Raw genomic sequence first — 23,102 nt, forward strand, 5'->3', positions numbered from 1 at the left:
AGTTAGGATTAGGGGTGGGAATAGGTCAGGTCAGGCTTTGAAAGGCCTGAGCCTAGCCTACAATGAATCTTTGGTTTTTATTTTGGCTCGGCTTGGCCTTTTTAAAAGTTTGGTCTGGCCTGATAGCCTTTTTAAAAGTCTTCTTCGCAATAAATATTTAATATTTTATGGAAAAGGAACGTAATAGGAAAGTTAAAGAAAAAGGAAAGTCAATCAAAATAATGAGGAATATAAAAGGGCACATGACTCACACCTAAATTGTAATTATAGTCCTTGATTATAGGAATAGAAGTTATGAAGCAGTAATGTGTAATCAAAGTCTGATAGTTTCAAAAAAAAAAATTAATTGTATCCAAAAAATAATATTATATATTGGTATCCAAAAAATAATATAAGTATATATATATATAGGCCGGCCTATCAGACTTATAAAGTTTTTTAATGAGTCTAAGTCTGGTCTATTTAATTTAATAGGCTTTTAAAAAAGCTTGAGCCTAACCTTTTAATTAAATATGTCAGTTCAGGTCAGACTTTATGTAGGCCAAGTCGTAGACCCCTGTAGACCGACCTGACCTATTTCCACCCCTAGTTAGGATCATAGAAAGATGGTAGTCAAAGACTAATTAATAATATTTCATGATTGAAGGCAACACATGTTTGTTTGGAACAATTGACATGTTAAGATTTTTACTAACAACATATTTGGAACATCAATGGAAATTTAATAAAAAAATATTTTTTTTCTCTCTAAATATAAGTTATTTTCATGCCTCTAAAAAATTATAGTTTATGATCATTCTTCAAACATTTTCCCCTCAAACATGTTATTCTCAATTTATTCCCAAAATTTTCAAATATTTTTTTGTCTTTTATCTTCATACATATTTTTTTTCAAACTTATTGTTAACTCCTTCACAAGTATATTAATTTATCAAAATAATATTAAACGATAAGACAAAATGTCAAGTTCATAGTGACTTTGAATGTACTCAGAATTTGTACATACCAAATTTTAAACCAAGGAATGACTAAAAACAAATATTTTTTCAGAGTGATAATGCAAAAATGTCAACTTCAATACTAATAAAGGATATAAAAACAACATAACAAGATGCAAGAGACAAGAAAAACAAATACTTGGGTATGAAAAAAAAATACTTGGTGTAGATTTTTGTAGAAGTATTAGGTGTTTGTCCTACCAAAAGTATTCTTGATGTAATGTTAAGGATTTTTCACCATTTAAAATTTTTCCAACTACTCCCTTTATCAACTAAACTACTCTAACCATGATCTCTAATGTGAAAAAGCCTAAATCACTTGATTTCACTCCTAATTACTTAGAAAGTTAAACCAGGTAATTTGCTTTAAGAATAAAGATACATATATAAGACTAAAGAACACCATTTCATCCCTAGACATGGGTTACCTAGAAGTTTCTTCAAGTTCTTAGAGTAAAAACATTTTTCAATTATTAAAACCCTATAACATATTGTAAATGGGTGATCAAACCATAAACAAAGCAATAAACGTAGAAAGGAGGCAATAATACTGAAATAACATTAAATGAATAGTAAAGATCATTACATCAAAGATTTTTTGGTATTCAATCCCCAACAATGAGTAGATTAGTCTCTCATAGTCATAAGAGACTCAAAAATAAGAGATGAAACAAAGGAAATGAAAAAGAATGAAAGAAGAAGAGCTCCCAAGTGGATGTATGCTTAGCACACATGCATAATACAATTGACTTAAGTGATCACTTGTTAAGCACCCAACAAAGCCCTTAACGTCCAAGCACAATATAGATTGGCTTCTCGCACTAAGCGTGCACTAACGCGCTAAGTGCACTATTCTCATTCTTCATACATCGTTGAATTCTTTGTTGATGTATTGAAACTCTACAAAATATTGTAAATTTACTAACTTTAGCATTCTTATGATAAAAACTCAAAAGAATCTAAATTCTTATCTTTTTAAGTCAAAAGAAGCCTTAAAAGAAAAGAAATTAGATAATTACTATGTAATTTAAGTGCACAAACTAAGTATACATAACACTTACCAATGAGTTTTGTGTTATCATCAAACTGTTCTAACCAACTAAGCTAATAAGTTAATTATGTTAAAAAATAATTAATGTCGCTATATATAACACTAAAATTTATAATGTATATTTAATACACATATAAGTTTACATAATTAATTTTGATCTAATAATATATTTTTTTTACATGTATAATTTTTTTTATTAAACTTATGATTTTTATTTAAACCTATGATTTTTATTTAAAATTTATATATGTAAAAAAATACATTAAAATGTCACATGTTATATGTGTATTAATTGTTATAAAATTTATTATATAAATTTATAAGTGTATTAAATATATATTAGAAATTTTATTGTTATATATAGTGATATTATATATTTTTTAACATAATTGACATATTAACCCAATGAGTTAAAATGTTATACTAATAACACGAAAGTCACATGTTCGAGACGTTTTTAATGATGCTTGGTTTTGTTTGTAATAATGCATGGAAAGTTTTAATTTTGTGGCATTCTTCATTTAAAATATTTATGGACCAAAGTAAATTAAAATATTTGAAGTTTAATATTTTTCATGCTTATATTACTGTTTATTATAAGGAGAAAATGAGTTATTAAAAACTCATGATGACATTTATTGAATTTTAATTTTATCTAGCTTATATTTCTTAAATCTTGAGTAAACTATAAATAGCATTTATTGGACTTTAAATTAAGTAGAGATAGTGCATATACCTGAATTGAGATTATAAAAAAGAGCTTTTCTATTAGGTAACATTGCAAAAGTTAGAGAATGTTTATATATTTTTAATTACTTAAAGTAATTTTTTAAAAGAAATAAGCATATTTTTTTATAAAACCTTTTTCATTTTTGTTTTTTTTTTTAACTTTCTTTATATTAAATCCATTAAATATATAGGATCTTTTAAGAAATTTGCTTGTTCATTTTTACAAGACTTCTTTTAAATTATCTTTCACATGGATGATTGTTTTTATCAAATACTCTTAATTAATTTATAATATGTTTAATCTATAAAAGTTAAATATTGTATTATTAAAAAACGTCAAATATTGTAAATTAATAAGATAAACTTTTTCTCTCGTGTGAGTATTGAGGAAGATTACTAACCACAAATTAATGAGATGATATGCATAACTACTATTATGTGTTAACAAAATAATTAATTAAATGAAAAGTAATTAGATGACAAGAATGAGATGATCAGTCTAAGTAGTCTCAAGAGTAATTTAAAAAATATATAAATTGTTAACAAATTTAATATTATTAATTAAATTAATTATTTTTCTTAATTTTTGTAAATTAATTTAAAGAGCCTCGTATATAAAAACAAGAATAATATACAATGACAGTTCTAAAATTTGAACATAAGATTTTACGTAAATTACCTAAATTTATACCACCATTCAATTTTTAATGGAATTTCCACCACTAAACATAGTGGTTTGTTTTTCTTGACTTATGTTAGGTTCATGAATTAAGAAATCTTAACAACTGATGAAAATATTCCCAGCCGAACGATTGTGGAAATCACAACTTTAATTTTCAAAGATTGATGTGCATAAAAGAAAACAAAATTCTTCTCAAGGCAGGCATGAGACGTTAATAAATTAATTTCTAAAGATAAAAAATTTAAATTTAATTCTTAAATGTATAAAAATCATAATAAATTAATCCAATAGATAATTTAATGAAATATTAATTCCTTAACGTTATAATTTAATGTAAAATTAATGTTTAAAAAATATAATTTATTATCAGATTAGTTATTAAACATTGCACTTTAATACAAAATGATCTTACAAATTTAACAATAAGATTAATTTATCATATTTTTTATACATTTAAGAATTAAATTTTTATTTTTTATTTTTAAAGATTAATTTGTCATTTTATCATAGATGAATTTTATTATTTTTTTAAAAAAAAATGAAATATACAGTAAAGTGTAGAAACCCTAGGAAGAAGAGATTTGAAACGGAAAGGGAAACTGGCTTACCAAAAATAATAGAGAATATATTTATTTGTTCAATTTAATAGTAATAATTATATATAGAGTATTTAGCGCATGCCAGCTCAGTCCCAAGTGTTGTGTTCATAAAACTACGGCGCTACGTACAGCTAATACAACACTCCCCAAAATTAACAACATTCATTTTTTCCCTTTTTTTTTTTCTTTCTTTCTTCCTTTCTCAAATCTCAAATCTCAAATCCAACACAAAACAAAAGGCACTTACTAACGGAACACAACGCAGTACTTGGCTTCGCACTTGCTTGCTCCTTCCAATCTCTCGATTCTCGAATCGTTCAATTGCATTCAATTCAAATGTGCAATAATTCCTTCTTCGTCTTCCAGATTCGCTGATGCTGATGATTCCGAATCCAATCGAAACCAATCCAATAATGTTTTCCAGCTTCAGCTCCTCGTGCCTGCCGCTGCAGTTAATCCCCGTCTCCCGCCTGAGATCCTCCGTTGTCAAGAAGCTGCCGGAACCCTTGCGCCGCTCCATTGCCGATTGCCTCTCCTCGCCCCTCTCTCCCTCCAATGAACCTTCTAGAACACTTCAGGTCTCTCTCTCGCTTCGTGATTCGTGTTTCGCACTGGATGTAGAAAATGAATTTCACACGCACACTTGCTGAATATTATTTTTATTATTATTTAAATAAAAAATTACACGTTAGTTATAGTACTTGTTTTTTCTTTCGTCGTCATCATCATCATCATTATTATTATTATTATTATTATTATTATTATTATTATTATTATTATGTGGAAATAGGAAGTTATTAATTGTTGTGGTTGGTTGGGGGAAGAGAGTGGGATCGAGTAAGCTTAGCTTCTTTTACGTACTTGGCTGAATGCAAATCTTGTTACTGGGTGAGTTGGGGAAGGGGTAATTTGGTCAATGTCCTGAGGCCGGTTTGGGTTTAACTTGTCGGAAGGGGCATTACTCCTGTACACACTCTTACATACGGGCTATGTTACCTTACCTATCTAGTTATTTTTAGGTCCTGTTTGGACTTTTCAATAAACACTTGAATTAAGTTAAAATTGACTTATGCATAAGTTAAAATAAGCTTTTGGAGAAGCTAAACAAGGGAGTTTCTATGCATATCATCTCTGTTAATTAATTTTATCTCCTTATTTTCTTCTTCTAGAAGTGCTTATCGAGAAGTTTTTTTCAAATTGGCCTGGATAGGATTTTTTAACATTAACTATAGAATTAGCATTCAGTAAATGCTTGACAAGTCTTCCTGGCTTGCCATACCCATCATGATAGGCACCATAGCAACTCCATGTGTGAAGTTCTGGAAGTTAGTTAACTGCTGCTCAGTGCTCACATCCTTAATTTTTTAAGTTTAGGCTGTGATGGATTCCTGATATGGTTTTCTTATTTAATTTAATGATTGCTTCTTTATCATATGTGATAATAAAAGTCTCTCCTAATTTTGTTGCTTGTAAGTTAACGATTTTAAACGGCTGAGTAACGCTGTGCACAGGTACGACAAATTTTGAAAGTATTGTGTGAATAAATGAGTATTATTGTCTTTGTTTTCAATTCGTGATGCAGTCTGTGTATCAGCAGGAAAAATTTAATATTTATTGCATAGCTTGTGATGCAGATGTCATGTTCAATTTTTTCTTTCATTTATTGTATTTGTACCATCTGTACTGAGATTGCTAACATATATCGTATCCAAAAGATATGATTGTTATCGGCGGTAACTAGTAAGTCAAGTATTTGTACATGTAGGCTGATTACGCAAGCACTAGCTTCCTATTATTGGGGTTCCTTACTCTCAAACATATTTGTGTAGCTTAAAATATAACCAAAATTTAATGCTATGCATAACTGCCATTCTTGTTGTACTATGACTGAGATTCCATTTGACTGCAAATTATGGTGCAGCTAGAGTCTAAACTTTACCGATTTTATTTTTATTTTATAGCTTAAATATATTATTGCAGGATTATCTGAAAGCCCCTGCAACCACAGACTTGGCTTATAATGCAATTCTGGAACATACTATTGCAGAGAGGGAGCGCAGGTAATTGTCGCATTTATTTATTGATGTGGTGGGATAGTTGGTGATACTACCCAGATTTGTTAAAACCATAGCACTATTACTATTCTGCTATTTTCCTAAGACAATGTCATGCACTAAGTAAACTAATTTTGTTGGATGAAACATGTGGAGTACATCCTTATAATTTCGATTCGATAGTAGCTTAGAATTTTCTTTTTTCTCTTTTCTTGGATAAGAAGGTAATGCATATTTGTTCAAGCAGATGGTGTTGTATTTGTCGGTTCATTCTGTTCTGGGATTGAACCTGATTTTCCTTTCAATTCATCCAAGATCTAGTTCCTATTTGCTATGGATCTGTTAATGTTTCCCACAGTTGAACTATTGTAATTGGCTTTGTACTGGTATTTTGTTCAGCTGAGCCACTTAGGCTGCTGTTTAGTATCTGTTAGGCACCTCAAATATTGTTTCTATTTCTTTATTACCTTTTGCCTGTTAGCATTATGCGGACCATTTCAAATTCCAGCAGCTTCTAACTTTGACACTATTTTCTCAGTCCTGCGGTAGTCTCAAGGTGTGTGGCACTTTTGAAGCGGTATCTCCTAAGGTTTGTTGCCAGTTACTAAATATGTAGATACTCAACAGTTTACAAGATTTCTATCTTTGAGACATCATCTATTACTCTAGCTGTTCGACTCTCATTTCATATAGTTACACAATTTGCTGTCACAATCTTTATGTAAGTGGATAAAATGCCAAAATAGAGGAGAGTATTCGTAGGTTTTTTCATCAACGATGAAAATTCATTGGTATATCTTCTGTTTTGCTTGCTTTACTTCAATCATTGAGCTGAAATTGAGCTCTAAAAAACTTTGTGCTGAAGTTGAGCTTCTACTCCTCAAGTACTAAATTGTTGGAAGAATATTATTTAGTTTTAGCAATTTTACAAACAGGACGCTGATGTATATTTGGTGTCAATAAAGTCCATTATTTAAACAATGATGATTAAAGGTGCCACAAAAAAGTGCTAGAGTATGATGTTATCTCGTTGCTTCATTAGATTCTACAGGAAGATGTTCTGATTTTTTGTGGAAATGGGTTCTTTCAATTACTGCTCTAATGTATTAAAGTTTCTGATATACTTACATATATATATGCTATAATGGGCATACAAGCACTCGTAATAATAAACTAATGGAGTAATATGGTAGATCCTTATTGTAAAGATTAATGTGTTCTAGCATATTTATTTTCTATGACATGGCAATGCCTCATTATTTGTCAAATGAGTGCTTGCTGGGTTTTGATTATTTTACACTCAAAACTAACTTTTCAGTCAGTTTCTTTCTTGAACAATTTGATTATAAGCTTTTGTCAAACTCATGAAAGAAAAATAAGCTAATCCAAAGATGTACTAATGTCTGACATGATTTCCTTATTTGACTGCTTATTGGACAATAAACGATTTTGCTATAGTTGTTATTTACTCATTAAGTATTCACAACTTCTTCCTACAGATACAAACCAAGTGAGGAAACATTAGTTCAGATAGATCGTTTTTGTTCAACCATAATTGCTGAATGTGATATTAACCCAACTCAGCCGTGGTCACGAGCTTTGAATCGACAATCTGGTGCATCAACCACATCCACAAATACATCTCCTTTACCTGTATCTACCTTTGCCTCTGAGTCCCTTGTAAAGTCATTAAGTTATGTGCGTTCCCTAGTGGCTCAACACATTCCAAAACGGCTTTTTCAACCAGCTTCATTTGCTGGACCACCTTCATCAGGACAGTCACTACCAACATTGTCATCTTTGCTGAGTAAATCCTTCAATTCCCAACTAACTCCTGCAAGTATTCCAGAAACACAAAGTTCTGCAAGTGTTCCAGAAACACTAGAGAAGGATTCAAGTGCTCTATCTGTTTCAAGGTTATCAAAAATTGAAAAAGCTGATGAAACGGAAGAACTAGGGTTCATTGCTCATGATGTTCTAAAATGGCGCTGGCTTGAGGAACCACAGTCATCATCTATAGGGACTGAAAAGTAATAATCTATGCTTCATGTTGGTTTAGGTGTCTTGGTAGTGACCACTGTAGTTTATATCTCTACTTTACCTGTTAGTTTTTCCCCATCATATAGTGCTTCAGAAATTGACTTTGTTATTTGACATGTTTTAATGCAGTGATCGAGCTGTGAATTCTCAAGACATGACAGCACATAGTTTCTTAGAAATAGGTGCTGCAGCTCTACTTGTAGGAGATATAGAATCTAAGATGAAGGGGCAACCATGGAAATTTTTTGGAACCGATGATATGCCTTACCTGGATCAGCTATTGCAGTCTTCGCCTGTAACACCAATAACTAATTCTGACTCTGCTCGCCCCCATTTGAGAGCAATAACAGCATCTAAACGCACAAAACCGGGCTCTCGTCAGATTTGGCATGTTCTTCTATCAACTTGCATTGATATTTTTCTTTTTTAATTCTTTCATATTTAAGTTCTGCCAAATCTTACATAATTTGTTTTTTTAGCCAAATATTATATAAAAAAGTTGAATGATCACTTTCATTATAGTTTATAGTTATTGTGAAATTAAAGTACTTACAATCTAAAACCACTGGTTTATAGAATATTTGATTAGCCAGAAAAGGACAAATGTATTACATTGTCATGTCCTGTAGGCTTCTATGAAAATAAAAATAAATTTTAGTATAAGAATTATAATTATCCATTGCTGTTAATGAACGGAAATTTTCTTATTGATTAATTGACTGGTGTGGTGTTTCGGGGGGAGGGGGATTGATCTTGTTATTTCCCTCTTCATAATATCTTTTTATTCTTCAAAGAAATAGAGCAAGTAATCTTTATGCAGTAGTTTGGGGTTCTGTTTGGTTCATTAACCACTCGTTCCCATAAGGACTGTAATGTTCCATGACTTATCATTTGTTTATACGCCTATGTGATAAGTATTTAATAGCTACTCTACAGTTTGATACTCTCGCTCTCTCTCTGGGGATAAATGCTTGATACTCTTTTTACCCACAAGATGCATAAAAAATCTGTTTATTTTTTCACTACTTTGGCATGCTGAATGCTTTTCATGATTTGATTTGCTGTTCTGGACATCTCCATTTCTACAGGGAGGATTTTCCTGTTACTACATTCCGTCCCAGAGCTCGACAGCTTTTCCAGTATCGTCATTACAGGTTTAGATCATTATTGACTTTAGAGAATCTTCAGAGGAATTAGATAGCAAATGTTTGCACCTGTTTTTACTACCTCTGAAAATTCATGCAATAATACAAGTTTTAGCTTGAATCTTGCATTGTTGCAAGTCAAATTGCTGTGATTCCAATTTTGATTCAGATTTTTTTTGTTATTCTGTTTTTGTTTTTGTAACTTGCATCAGAAATGCATTCATTTAATTAAAGCTTCTAAGTTTCCTTAAGTGATTTCCAAGATTTACATTGGTATAAATGATTTTGTATTTGCCTGAATTTGAATTGTTGTTGGGACAAAAGGGATGGGAAAAACTGTTTGGGTCTTTTAGAGCAGTTAGTTGGAGTGGATCAGTTGGACAAATTGGGGGGTTTTGGGGGCGGGGGGGGGGGGGGGGGATGATGAAGGAGAAACCCTCGAGGGAGAATTCTCTCTTATTTCAATTGTTCAATAAAATTGTTTGTTTATATAAATTTTCTCATTTTTCTTTCCTGGGTTCCAAACATACATACTGCATATGTATTCAGTGAAGAATTATAATTTTTTTTTATCATACTCTAGCTGTTTTAATTGATTTATTTGTGTTTCTACATCTAAATGTTCTCTTATGCCTGACCAGTGAGCAACAACCTCTGCGATTGAACCCTGCTGAGGTACAAGATGTTATTGCTGCAGTTTGCTCAGAGGCTTATTCCCCAAATACCAATGTTACTACAGCATCAACTAGACTAAGTAATAACAGTGGAAAACCATCAACGGATGTGGCTGTGAGCGTCCTTATTAAACTAATTATTGACATGTATGTTTCAATTAATTGTTGTCTTTTATGTTTTATTCCTTTTCTGGTTATCATTTGCTTAGCCCCAAATAAATTTTCCCATGGTTTTACTATATATTCCTAATTTCTATGATCAAAATTTTTAATCACAAATTCTAAACTGGGATGAGTTGAATTAATTTTCAAAGTAGAGGAAAGTGGGAGGGATTGATATTGAAAAATCAAAGAAAAATGTTATGGGATTATTACTTATAAAATAGTGGAGTTAAAATTTCAAATTAGAAAGTATTTTTATTGAAGTTGCTCCCCCCGTCTTCCCAAGTAAAATTATATTCCAAAAATCAGCCAGAAATTCTTGCAATTTGGCACCAATTTGAGGAATGCCATGCTTAGAAGCTGTTGTAATTGGGCGTGCAAACAGAGGGAGAGTAAAAATAGACAGTTTAACATGTTTTAACCTACAGCTAACTGTAGGTTCGTGGCAAAAGCCATGAAACAAATATAATTCTCTGATCTGCAAAGATTACAAGTAGCCATTCAACACTCATACTCCTAGCATTGGATATCCTCCACAATCTCCCTGAAAATTTGTTAATTATCAATGGGGAGACTGCTGTGTGCCCTTCACAATTGAAGGAACTATTGTTTTGTTACAGTAAGGAGGGTTTTATAGAGGTGTATGAATGTATAACTCATTGGCTGGTATTTTGCTATTGTCCAGTTGATTATAGAATGGGTCACTGGATAACCTATTGTTAATACATTGTTACATGAAAGCATTGCCGAGATATGGCTACATGGTATTTCAAAGCTTTGAGGATTAAGCTTTTCAATGTCGGGTAAAAATATCATGTTGAGTGTCAGATTCCTTAACCACAAATGAATTTTCTGGCCAATTGATTGATTGAACTTGTATGTTATTTCGCATTTCTATGGTTTTACACTGTTCTGCGACTCAGTTATGTATGATGGTCATACGATATTATTTTGTAGGTATGTTTTAGATTCTCGGACAGCTGCTCCTCTCATTCTTTCTATGCTTGAGGTGATGCATAAATAAAGTACTTTCTCTCTGTTATGCCATCTGTAATTTTTTTGGGTACTAATTTATTTCAAATGCATATTTCAGGATATGCTTAGTTCTTCTAAAACAGCATGCAGGGTTCGTGCTTTTGATTTAATTCTAAACCTTGCGGTTCATGCACATCTCCTAGAACCGATAGTTGCTGATGATGCTTCCACTATTGAAGAAGAATATTCTCAAGAATCCTATTATGACAGTGACACTCAAGTTATGGTGCAAGGAAGCAGAAAAGGAAGTTCTCAGAACAAATCAGACACAGGCTCTGCAATTGATAAGTTTGAGTCTTGGATTTTAAATATTCTGTATGAGATACTACTTCTTCTTGTTCAGGTACCATTGAAAATGAAACTGTTGAAATAGATTATTGTTTGTGTTTCTTAATATTTTTTCTTGGCTGGGATCATCTGATTGATGGGTGTCAATATTTTATCTTTGACACTTTTCACAATATATTAATTTCTGTTACATTATATGGTGTAGATGAGTTGCCATTGGAGAACTATAATGAGGAAGGGGAAGTTTTAAATAGATTGAAAATATAAGAATACATGACAAGACTGCATTGTTTTTTTGACAGCATTGAGACCAGGAATTTGCTGCTTTATTTTTTGTTTTAAGAGTTAGATAGCAAAGTTAGATGGATTTGTGGTGATATTAGCATTTGCTTGGGAGTAATTAAAGCAACAATTAGTCTATCTGATGCTGTTTTATAAAATATATTTCGTATGACTAGAAAGAAGACTCTTTATCAGATAATTGTAAAAAATTTCTAGATGATTTGCCCACCTGGACAGTTAAATTCTACTTCTGAATTCAATTACCTTAGAATGTGGATTTGAACCTAACTCAATCCCAAAAGCTAGCTCATAGGGTGATAGTTGCCCTCCACTTATATACCATATCTTGGCACTATCTCTAGCCAATGTGGGACTTGGGTTTTTCTCAATACTTTTTATATTGGTGCGTAGATAACATGGTGGATGACCTTGTGAGTGGATCTAGGATAGACTTTGATACCATCTTAGAATGTGAGTTTGGGCCTAACTCAACCCCAAAAGTTAGCTCATAGGGTGACAGTTGTCCTCCACTTATATACTATATTTTGACACTATCTCTAGCCAATGTGGGACTTGCATTTTCCCCAAAAAGTTATGATATAATATCATAATACATTCAAAAGTTGGCTTTTTTTATATGATACATACATACATATATGTGTGCACACACGTATCAATGAAACCTTTTTGTTCAATATTGCATAGAAGTATATTGTAAAAATGTAATCTAGTGTTTATAGTGTAAATATGAATTTGGATCCTCACATTACAGATCCTAATATGACCTTGTCATTTAAAGATATAGAAAGAAGACATTGTACATGGGGATCCACTGTCATGCATATCTCCCTCTAGACTACTAAATTGATAGGATCACTGTAAAAGCTAAAATAATAGGATTTAAATTCTCTAAATGTATATGCACCATTGATTCATCCTTCCATCTTGTACACATTCTAAATAAATCCCCTTTAGCTATATTAAGCAGAAGTAACTGTTTCCTGAAGATCTTATCAATATCTTGTTTTTAACTATATATGACTTGTAGTGTAATGCAGCACTGTAATTTGTTAAATTTGTAGAGTATAATAACACTGGGGGCTAAATCTTTGGAATACAGAATGAAATTGAAGAGTAATTGCTGTAGTCATAGGTGTTACCTTAATGCTTGGTATACTTGTAGATAGTGGAAGCATCTTTTGACAATTACTGTTTTTTAATAAAAAAAGAAAACTCTTTTGAGGTATTACTAATGTTTCTGATTGGGTTTGCATTAGTTTCAATCACATATCTTGTACTTCATCTCAAAATCTGAGATTGATTCTGCTTAGGTGGATAAAGAAAAAGTTTTTATCATCTATTTCACATGAATGTTCTTAAAACAATTATGCTATCTGTCTGTATACTTTTTCTGTTTTCTGTTTTTCAAAAATAATGGTTTAATCATGCTGTTGTCATAACTTAAAATTTATGCTGATTAATTGTTTTATACAGTCTGAAGAAAAGGATGAATCTGTTTGGGCATCTGCTCTCAGCTGTTTGCTGTATTTCGTCTGTGATAGAGGAAAGATCAAGAGAAACCGTTTGCATGGTCTTGACATAAGGGTGAGAAATAATATCCCCCTCTCCTATTTGATTCTACCAGTATTTCATTGAAATTCCATTTTTTGTTTCACTCCACATTCTGCTGGGTAAATGTTTTGCTTCTTTTTTGGGAGGTTGGACAGGGTGTTAGGGGAGAGGAAGCTTGCCAATTAATGAATTTTGAAATTTTTTTGTATCTATTTTAATACATAGCCATTCATTCACTACTTTGTTATAAATTGTTAATGTTCTATGTCATTAATTATGATATAACTGTCTAATTTAGTTACTTCCAATCTGCCCATAGGTTCTGAAGGCACTTGTAAGAATCAGTAGGGAGAACTCCTGGGCAGAATTAGTTCACTGTAAGCTTATTTCCATGTTAACCAACATGTTTTATGAAGTTGCTGAAGTTGCTGAGTCTGTATCTGGCAAACCCAAGTTTCTTGTGAATCAACTTGATCTGATTGGAGGAGTTCAATTTATTTTTATTGAGGTGTGCATATCTTTTAACCTCAACCTTGATATACCTCCAATAGTGTTTATTATCACTAATACTTTTGACCCTTTAAATACTGAATACCAACAGTATTGCTTTCTATAATTATTGTATCCATGTTAAATATACAATGCTCAACATGTTTCTTCATCAGTTGAACTTTTAACTAATAATGGCTCCTCAATCCCTAGAAAAACAAGTATATTATGGTTGATATACAGTGTTCTTTATATTTGCAGTATTCTACAAATGTATTATGTTGAAATAGCAAAACTAGTATTAGAAATTGTGCAGTGGCCTGCTTCAGAATATGTATTTGGCTTTTAGGATTGTAAAAGAATGTTGGGGAATTATGCTTTAATTGTTTGGTAATAAGCTAGTGTTGTGATTGCTTGATCCTAATGGAACAAGACTTTTGTTATTGTGATTGCTTGATGTGCCCAATATAGATTTACCATTTCGTTTAATTGATAAGATTCCTGCTTTTTGGTTTTTCAAAGTAGTATAAAATGTTGATAAATCCCTAAACCAAGATCCTAATTACAGTGTTAGTTTTAAATTATATGATTTCACCCTGCTTTTTTGCTATGTTGATTACAGTATTCCCTTGCAAACTCAAGAGAAGAGAGGAAAAATCTGTATTCGGTGCTTTTTGATTACATTCTGCATCAAATAAATGAAACATGCATAGCTACTGGTGTCAATGATTATAGTGATGATGAGATCCAACCTCTTGCTGCTCTTCTTGCTCAAACAAATGCACCTGAGGCATTTTATATTTCTGTTAAACTTGGGGTAGAAGGTATTGGAGAGATTCTGAGAAGATCAATTGCATCAGCACTGTCCAGATATCCCAACAGTGAACGACTAAATATGGTACTTCCATGTTCTTCTTTTCTTATCTGGTTGTCTAAATATTTTAGGGCTATTCTTTTTTCATGATTCCAGTGAGCACCTCCCCTTTTCTCCTTCCTTTTCTTCCCCTCTCCTTTGTGGATGTTTTTATGTGGGGTGATGGACATTATAAGTCCAAATGCTTTTTTTTAATGTCAACAAGCTGCAAGATAAGTTTCTTTGTAAAATACAGAGAGGAAAAAAATCAACTTGGATTAGTTTGTAAAGGCAGGTAACATTTAACCATTTGGGCTCTGGAGAAAGCATGTGAAACAGTTTGTCTAGTGCTTCTCATAGCTTTGTATATAGGCATGTGTAATACCTTCAGCGAACAGAAAAGCTCTGATATACAAGATAATGAAATCATTATAGGTAAAAAGTAAGTGTTGTTTTCACTGAGCTGCATCTGCCTTTACCTTACAGTTTGCTCTAATTCACTACCTAATATCAGGATAATGCTTCACTTCACTTGTTTTAGTTCAAATATAAGTTTATTTTACATTCATTATACTCCTTAATAAAGATTAAGTTGTTGTCACTTTTAATTTTAATATATTTCCTCATATATGTTAAATCTTTGCAGCTACTGGAAGTTGTAGCAGAGAAATTTGATGCTGTAATAAGTACGTTTACTCATTTGGACAAAGAGTTCTCTCATATGAATCAGATAACCAAATCTCTCAAGTTTCTGGAAAATATGGAAGGTGTGGTTATGAGAAATGGCATTGGTTTGCAGGCAAAGCACTCCTGGGCTACTTTACATTCTCTTCTTCATTCTGAAAGAATTTCTTACCGTCAAAATGGGTATATCTGGTTAGGTGATCTGCTTATTGCTCAAATTAATGGAGAAAGAGATGGAAATATATGGTCAAGTATCACATACTTCCAGAAGAAAATTGCTCAAGCTGGAACTCAAGATTCTTCAAATACATCAGATGTTCCTTTGCCTATTTTACTTATGTGTGGCCTTCTAAAATCAAAATACAACTACATTAGATGGGGATTTTTGTTTGTTCTTGAAAGGCTTCTCATGAGATGCAAATTTTTGTTAGATGAGCATGAAATGCAACAAACAAGCAACAGAGATCTGGGTCATGGAAAGAAAGATTGGCATCTTGAGAAAGCCAATGCAATTATTGACATAATGAGTGGAGCTTTGTCTTTGGTGTTTCAGATAAATGAAACAGATCGCATCAATATTCTAAAAGTAATTGTTTCTGAACTCAATGTGTTTTTTATAATATGCTCGTGTCATAACATTAAATGTCCAAGTCTTTGCAACCCACACTACAAAACAACAAAAGCCTTATTCTACTTGGTGAATCAGTTACTTGAATCACATGATAACATTAGTCTCAGTCAAAGACTAAAAATCTTAGGAGATATTATTTACCATTCTTAGAATGTGGGTTTAGGCCTAACTCAACTCCAAAAACTAATTCATAGGGTGAGGATTGCCCCTCACTTATATACTACTCCAACCTTTTTCTCTTATTGTCCCCTTAAAGCCCCACATCCAGTACCATAGACTATAGCTAGATGTATAGTAGTATGATAAAACTTTCTGTTTAGATTGGTAGGTATTTTGTGATCACAAATAACGCCAATGCCTTTCTCCATTTTAACCCTCCCGCTTGTATCTTGTATATGGCATCCTCATTAATTGCAATCCATGCAAATTTTGAAAAAATGTAGCAAGCAAATCTGCATGTTGTTTATCTGATCAAAGAAAAGGAAGAACAGAATGCTTTGCCAGTTGGATTTAGTTTGAGGAATTGTTAAGGAACTTTTGGCCACCCTTCGTTTATTAGTAAACTGCTGATAGAGCATGGTTTTTTGTGATATGATCTAAAATGGGTTTATTTGTCAACTGGAGAAGCATTTTATAATAAATTAAGGGTCAGTTTGTTTAAACTTATTTTTTGCAATAAGTGCTTATTTTAATAAAATAAACAGTATTATGTTTTTTTAGTGTGCTTGTTTAAACTGCTTCTGCTTAAAAAAACAGTTTCTGCTTATTTTAAGAAGCAAATCCTATCTGCTTCTTAAAAAAACACTTATTTAAAGTTGCTTTTTTTAAATTTAAACAAACTCACCCATTACTGTTACAGATTTTTTAGAATAATAATTTTATAAGAAATTTGTTTGTATAATCCCTTGGAACAATGTTAGTAGAATTTCTATTCGGTTTTATGTTTGGGCCTTCTATTTAAGTATTGTTTGACTTAGCGTTCATTACCTGATATTTTCAACACTTTCCTCTGTTTCTAAACAGATGTGCGACATACTATTCTCTCAATTGTGCCTTAGAGTTCCTCCTGCTGCATCTCTGCCCTTTGGAGATGATGTGCGACATGGCAGAAATTTCAATCACGTTAATTTAAGCAAAAGGTTTGATGGTGATAATCATGCCAAACAAGATACTTTTCACTGGGATGGACACAAGGAAGAAGCAAATAGAAGATCCGGCTACCATAATAACTACCACCTGGATCACGAGACTGCATCAATGGCAGCACTTTTCCAAGGACGAGCCGTTGTCCCAATGCAATTAATTGCACGCGTCCCTGCTGCCATACTATATTGGCCACTAATTCAATTGGCTGGAGCAGCAACAGATGATATTGCTTTGGGTGTTGCTGTTGGAAGTAAAGGAAGAGGAAACCTGCCTGGTGCTACATCTGATATTCGGGCCACACTTCTTCTACTACTTATTGGTAAATGCACAGTAGATCCTGTTGCCTTCCGGGAGGTTGGTCAGGAACAATTTTTTAGGTGATTCCAAACTTCTTTGCTCTTTTTGAATTAGTTGGTTTTCTTACTTATTCACCTTTATACATTGACATATAAAGCATGAACGTTTTTGCATCTTGCAGGGAACTTTTGGATGACACAGATTCAAGAGTGGCATATTATTCTTCTGCTTTTCTTCTGAAGGCATGGATTTTAATTGATTTTTGTGTTAAAAATGTGTTAGATCCATTTATATCACCTTTTGTAATACTTTCTCATTTCTGCAGCGAATGATGACCGAGAAGCCAGAGAAATATCAACACATGCTTCAGAATCTTGTTGTTAAGGCACAACAGGTACCTTCATTTTATTAATGATGTGCTTGAAGTCCATATACTATTTAGCAAAGCTGAGATTCTATATTAATTTTGCATCTGGATGAGCTTCTATTGGGAAAAATCCAAGTCCCACATTGGCTAAAAATAAAGTCAAGTTAGAGTATAAAAGTGAGGGATAGGATAACACTCACTCCTTGAGCTAGCTTTTGGGATTGAATTAAGTCCAAACTCACATTCTAAGATGGTATCAGAGCATATCCAAGAATCATTCAAAGAGCCACCCAACATGTTATCCACACACTCAACCCAAAAGCTAGCTCAAAGGGGTGAGGGTTGTCCCTCACTTATAAACTCTAACTTGACTTTATTTTTAGCTGATGTGGGACTTGGGTTTTTCCCAATACACCCCTCGCGCCCAGCTCTTCTTGGGCTTGGTGCGTGGATAACAATGGTGAGTGACCCTTTGGATTAATCTTGCATATGCTCTGATACCATCTTATATTCTTAGAATGTGAGTTTGGGCCTAACTCACATTCTAAGAGCTTCATATTCAAGTTCTGTTTGGCTAAAATACAAGATTTTGGGATCATGCTTGCAAGTAATGGTTTGTATTAGAATGTTAGGGTTATTCATGTGTTGAGTCTTGTAAACTTCGTAGTCATATTGGAATGGGTTTGTACTAGTTGTATACTATAGTACCTGGCTTATGTTATTATAATAAATAGGAGCATTAGGTTTAGTGTTCTGTATTCACTCATCTCATGCATTATATATTTAGAATTCTTCATCACTTTTTCTCCTTTTTCATCCAACCCTATAATTTTAATGAGAAATATATTGCTGTCTAGTGAGAAGTTGCACACTAAATTTATCATTGATTATGGTCTTGTGTTTTTTTTTTTTTTTTATCAGCAAAAATATAGTAGAATTATGTATAATATGAAGATCAGTATAAGTGGTACTGTTATATATACAACCTAGCATCATACTCTGCAGAGCTATGGTGACCTAATACTAGCAATACATGAAGAATTAGGTAACCATAGGTCTGACCACAGGCTAGGCACCCCAACACCAAAAAGCTATGTGCTAATCCCCCCCTAAACACAGAGCCCTTCCCTAATATTGCTGGACCAGAAGTGGAATGGAGTATGAAATCCTTTTTCCAAATTCTTAAGCCATGTCCAGCAGAGGAATAAAGCGTCCTCCATCAATTTGTAGGCATTAAAGCTGTCATTTGAGAAAATGATTTTGTTTCTATGGTGCCAAATACACCATGTCAAGGATATCCACCAAGTCTGCCAGCGCTGTATCTTAATGTCCTCTAGATTACAGTATGAGTGTTGGAGGAAATGGGCCCTCAGTGTTTGGGAATACACCCACACTGTTTAACTAGGACATGGATTCCCACCCTAATGGCAGAATATTGTCACAGTTAAAAAATAGGTGAGATGCATCCTCGCCATGATTCCTGCAAAAAGGGCAGCTGATGTCGTAGATTTCGATATTTCTCCTTCTCAGATTGCACTTTGTTGGTAGTCTATCCCCGATTAATCTCCAAGCAAAGATTGAGGCCTTAATAGGAATTTTAAGCTTCCATATTATATTAAACACTCCATCCTGATTCTCATTAGGCGACCCCCTATCAAGCAACCTATATGCATTCCGCACTGTATATCTTCCATTTGTCTCTCCCTCCCATCTCCATGTGTCCTGTTGCTGCACTTGTGGTACTAGACCCTCTTTATCCTCCATAAAAATTTTGCAGCCAAGTCTATTTCGCTTTCCATCAGCATGTTGGTAGTGGAATCGACATCTAACCTGTAAACTATACATGTTGGTAGTGGAATTCAATTGCTAATGTGGTCTCCTCTAGTGAAAAGGCAGTCAATTGTTTACTAAGTTGTTTCATTGTTCATAGAAGACCACGGCCATTTTAATACGAAGTTTCTAATGTTCACATATAGATGTATATAGCTATTGCCTAATACCTTTTTGGTTCAAATGAAATATGAGTATAACATATCTTGGTGTACTACTACTGCTTAGCTGATTAAGCCCATTCAGAGTTTAAGCAAAAGTATGTAGCAGCTAATGAATAGTGCTTGATAAGTTTCCATATGTGTGAAAGTTATGCGCCCTGTAGAGATGGCGCAACAAGCATTTGTTGACTTGTTACTTGTTGCGAATTAGTTCTTCCGACTTCAGACATCTTGTTCATATCTCTACGGAGTTGTTCTTTACCAAAAACAAAAAACACCAGGGGCTTTGTGCAGTTTATTATATTATATTCTTAAAATAAAAGTAATTTTACTAGAAGTTCGTTTTTCTTGCAGTTTTCTTAATAATATAGTATTTTTGGCCAATTTAATATTTACTATTATGATTATGATTATGCATTGTATTTGCAATGTAGAGTAACAATGAAAAACTGTTAGAGAATCCGTATCTTCAAATGTGTGGCATACTTCAACTGGCAAATGATCTGGGGATTGACCTATGATCTTCAAGGCGTGACTTTCTGGGAGATTGTTATACGGGGTAGGACATCTGCATCGGTTTGAGGAATTATTGCTATTGATTCTCAGGGAAAACTTCCATTATTCGATTGGCTCAGATTGAAACGCCTATCCAGGACATACTCTAGTTTGAATGTTTCATTCCTGCAACAAAATTGTGATTGATTGTCAAAATTGCAAAGTACAATTGCGTCCAGAGAAAGAGAGCCAGTGGACTTGGGTGAACTCTTGATATTAATTGATTACTTTGAGAAGTAATTAACCGAACTAGGAAACATACTGCATGCCACCAATTCTCATTGATCTCTTCAGTGATATTACTCGTTTGGAGAGCCATGTTGTATACTTGTATCTTCCATATCTTCTACATGTATTTCAACTATTGGGGGAAGCCAGAGTTCTGTTGAGGGATACTTTTGAACGTCCCTGATTTTGACTCTACTGCTGAATGTTGCTTATCTTGGCGTGTCACCAGGTAGAGACCCCTCTCCCTCTTTCTCTTGCTTTGTTGGGGAGATTGACACCTACATAGTCTTGACACTTCAGTCGAGATTATCAGTGCAGGCCAAAATAGGTATCGATAGACCAGCTAAACTTGATGATATACTCTAATCTTGCTATATCTAACTTGTTTTTCGGTAGTTGTATCAGATTGTTCCCACATTAAACAATTCATGTATTTGATTTTGCATGAAGGGAAGTTTGTAGCCTTTTTTTTGACTCATTTTGACGTGATCTTTTTGTGTGCATGCAGTTGCTGATGATTGCATTACATTCCAACCTAAATGTATGCAGAAACTACACAAGTTTGTTTCTCTTGTACAGGACGTAGATTCCCACCGAGCCTTCTTCAGTTTTTTTCATTCATGAAGGCTGCCTCTATGCTTTCTTTTTTACTTGGCATACAGGACCTTTCATGGGAAAAGGAAGAACTCAATTTTGTGCGTTGTCAATATCATCACAGGTCCAACAAAATCCTGTTAGGGGCTTTTGGGATGTCTACTTTTAGAGGCATCCAAGTTGCTCTCATTTTCTGTAAATATGTTGTTTTATTTTTTTCCCCTTTTGATCCCACCCTTGTTGCGAAAACTGTAACATGAATTGAGAAATTAATACGTACTAATGTAGATTATCTAAATAGTACACATGGTTTTATGATGGATACGGTTGTGTAGGACAGTTTGTCATGTAACTCTTGGGTAATCAAGGTTATCACAAATAAAATTACTCACATCACAAAGAATCGTGAGAATACACAAAGATTACACGGTAGGAAAAATAATAACAAATAAGAATTTAACGTGGTTTGGCATCTCTTGTCTACATCCATGCAACTGTCTCAAATATTTTTACTATCACAAAATGATTATAAGATTGTAATTCATCCTAAATAGTGTATTACTTTACAAATCTGAGTATCGCACTCAATAGTTACAAGAAATGATAATAATCTCACATAAATACACTTTTCTCTTAACAAAGTAATTTTTGTTGACAATCTCTCTTGTCACACACTCTCTCTTCATGTGTTGTATTTTTTCAATAATATTTTCTCTATTTATAGTGAAATTTGTCACCAACTATAATAAATAAGTTTTTTTGAAAGTTAAAACAAAAATAACTTTTATTGCATCCATTTAACTAAGGTTTATATAGTAAAATATAATCTTTTATTTTGCATTTAAACTACCTAAATTTTAGTGATAAAAAAAATCAATTTCCAATAAACTCTACATTAATTAGACACTTAGATTTCATATTTTTTAGTATGTTTGCAATTAACCCGAAGTTTTATGTGTCTAAATTTACCAAAAGAAATGTCAGCAACGCTCTTTACTATGTATGTGTCCCACTTTTCATTTACATTGCATTTAGTAGACAAGTGATAATTGTTAGAACACGTACTAAAAAAAAATAAAGAAAATGGTAGAACAATACAAGAGATATGGCATTAAATAGAATATTTTATTTCTTAATTTTGTATATCACATATACATAATTGGTTTCTGTAGTACAGTTACAGCCTTAATTCAAAGTAGCAATACACTATACCTTTGTTATGTCTCTAATCAGATTGAATCTGCAAATTTGCGATCAGTTTGGTGTAGTAGAATAAAGGGGGAGAGGAAGGATGAGGAAAGAAAGTGAAAATGAGTGTTGCTTGGTTGAATTGAAGTGCAGGGAAATATTCAAGTGTATTTAATGCGGCCTGCAAAAAACAATTCTCTGCTGAATAGCAAAGAAAAGATAATAATAATAATAATAATAATAATAATAATAATAATAATAATAATAATAATATAGTTTTTCAATATTAATTTCTCTTTTTCTTTCTTATCTATCAAATATTTTTTTCATTATTTCATTCTATTTCTCTTCAATCAAATATTATCATTCATCATATTTCTCTTTTCTTTTTTCCTCACGTGTTTTCTTTCAACTCTTCCTTTTCTTTTCTCACAACCTAACAAAGGATTAAAGAAACTTTGTAAAAAAAAAAAAAAAACAAAACCACTCACTTCTCCATTAGGTATTTTAATATTTCAGCTCTAGTTTCCGTTTATTAACCCCAAGTGAAATATTGTCTAAATATGCTTACTTTTTCTGAGTAGCAGTGGATTTAGTCGAGATTATAACTAACTTTTCTATTAACATGTTCATAGGTCCATAGGTTCTTCTCTTATTCTTAATTGCATTAATGGTAATTATGCATTGTACCAACACTCAGCCCAACTCGTCAACCTTGGTCATTGCTTTGGCTTGGACCCTCTCAAACATTGCAAGTATGTTCTTAGC

The 23,102-nt window shown here is 32.8% G+C and overlaps 1 protein-coding gene across 3 annotated transcripts; it reads left to right on the forward strand.

Annotated features, from left to right (window-relative positions):
- Positions 1 to 4,177: 4,177 nt before the first annotated feature.
- On the forward strand, positions 4,178 to 21,468 carry LOC100791584 (uncharacterized). Of its 3 annotated transcripts, none has more exons than XM_026125116.2 (18): positions 4,178 to 4,637; positions 6,040 to 6,119; positions 6,652 to 6,702; positions 7,613 to 8,143; positions 8,283 to 8,540; positions 9,242 to 9,307; positions 9,940 to 10,119; positions 11,092 to 11,143; positions 11,228 to 11,512; positions 13,234 to 13,344; positions 13,631 to 13,819; positions 14,423 to 14,698; positions 15,300 to 15,923; positions 16,992 to 17,491; positions 17,593 to 17,653; positions 17,737 to 17,805; positions 20,204 to 20,880; positions 21,061 to 21,468. In XM_026125116.2, exons 1-17 carry the CDS (start codon positions 4,434 to 4,436, stop codon positions 20,288 to 20,290), a joined length of 3,624 nt encoding a protein of 1,207 aa, XP_025980901.1. In that variant the 5' UTR covers positions 4,178 to 4,433; the 3' UTR covers positions 20,291 to 20,880; positions 21,061 to 21,468. The 3 variants fall into 3 exon arrangements, with proteins under 3 accessions (XP_025980901.1, XP_006574860.1, XP_040867721.1); XM_006574797.4 differs by having other exon boundaries at positions 20,204 to 20,781; XM_041011787.1 differs by having other exon boundaries at positions 20,204 to 20,781; positions 21,132 to 21,468.
- The last annotated feature ends 1,634 nt before the right edge of the window (positions 21,469 to 23,102 follow it).

This window comes from Glycine max, chromosome 2 (assembly GCF_000004515.6).
Source record: "Glycine max cultivar Williams 82 chromosome 2, Glycine_max_v4.0, whole genome shotgun sequence".
In the NCBI taxonomy this organism is placed as follows: Eukaryota; Viridiplantae; Streptophyta; class Magnoliopsida; order Fabales; family Fabaceae; genus Glycine; species Glycine max.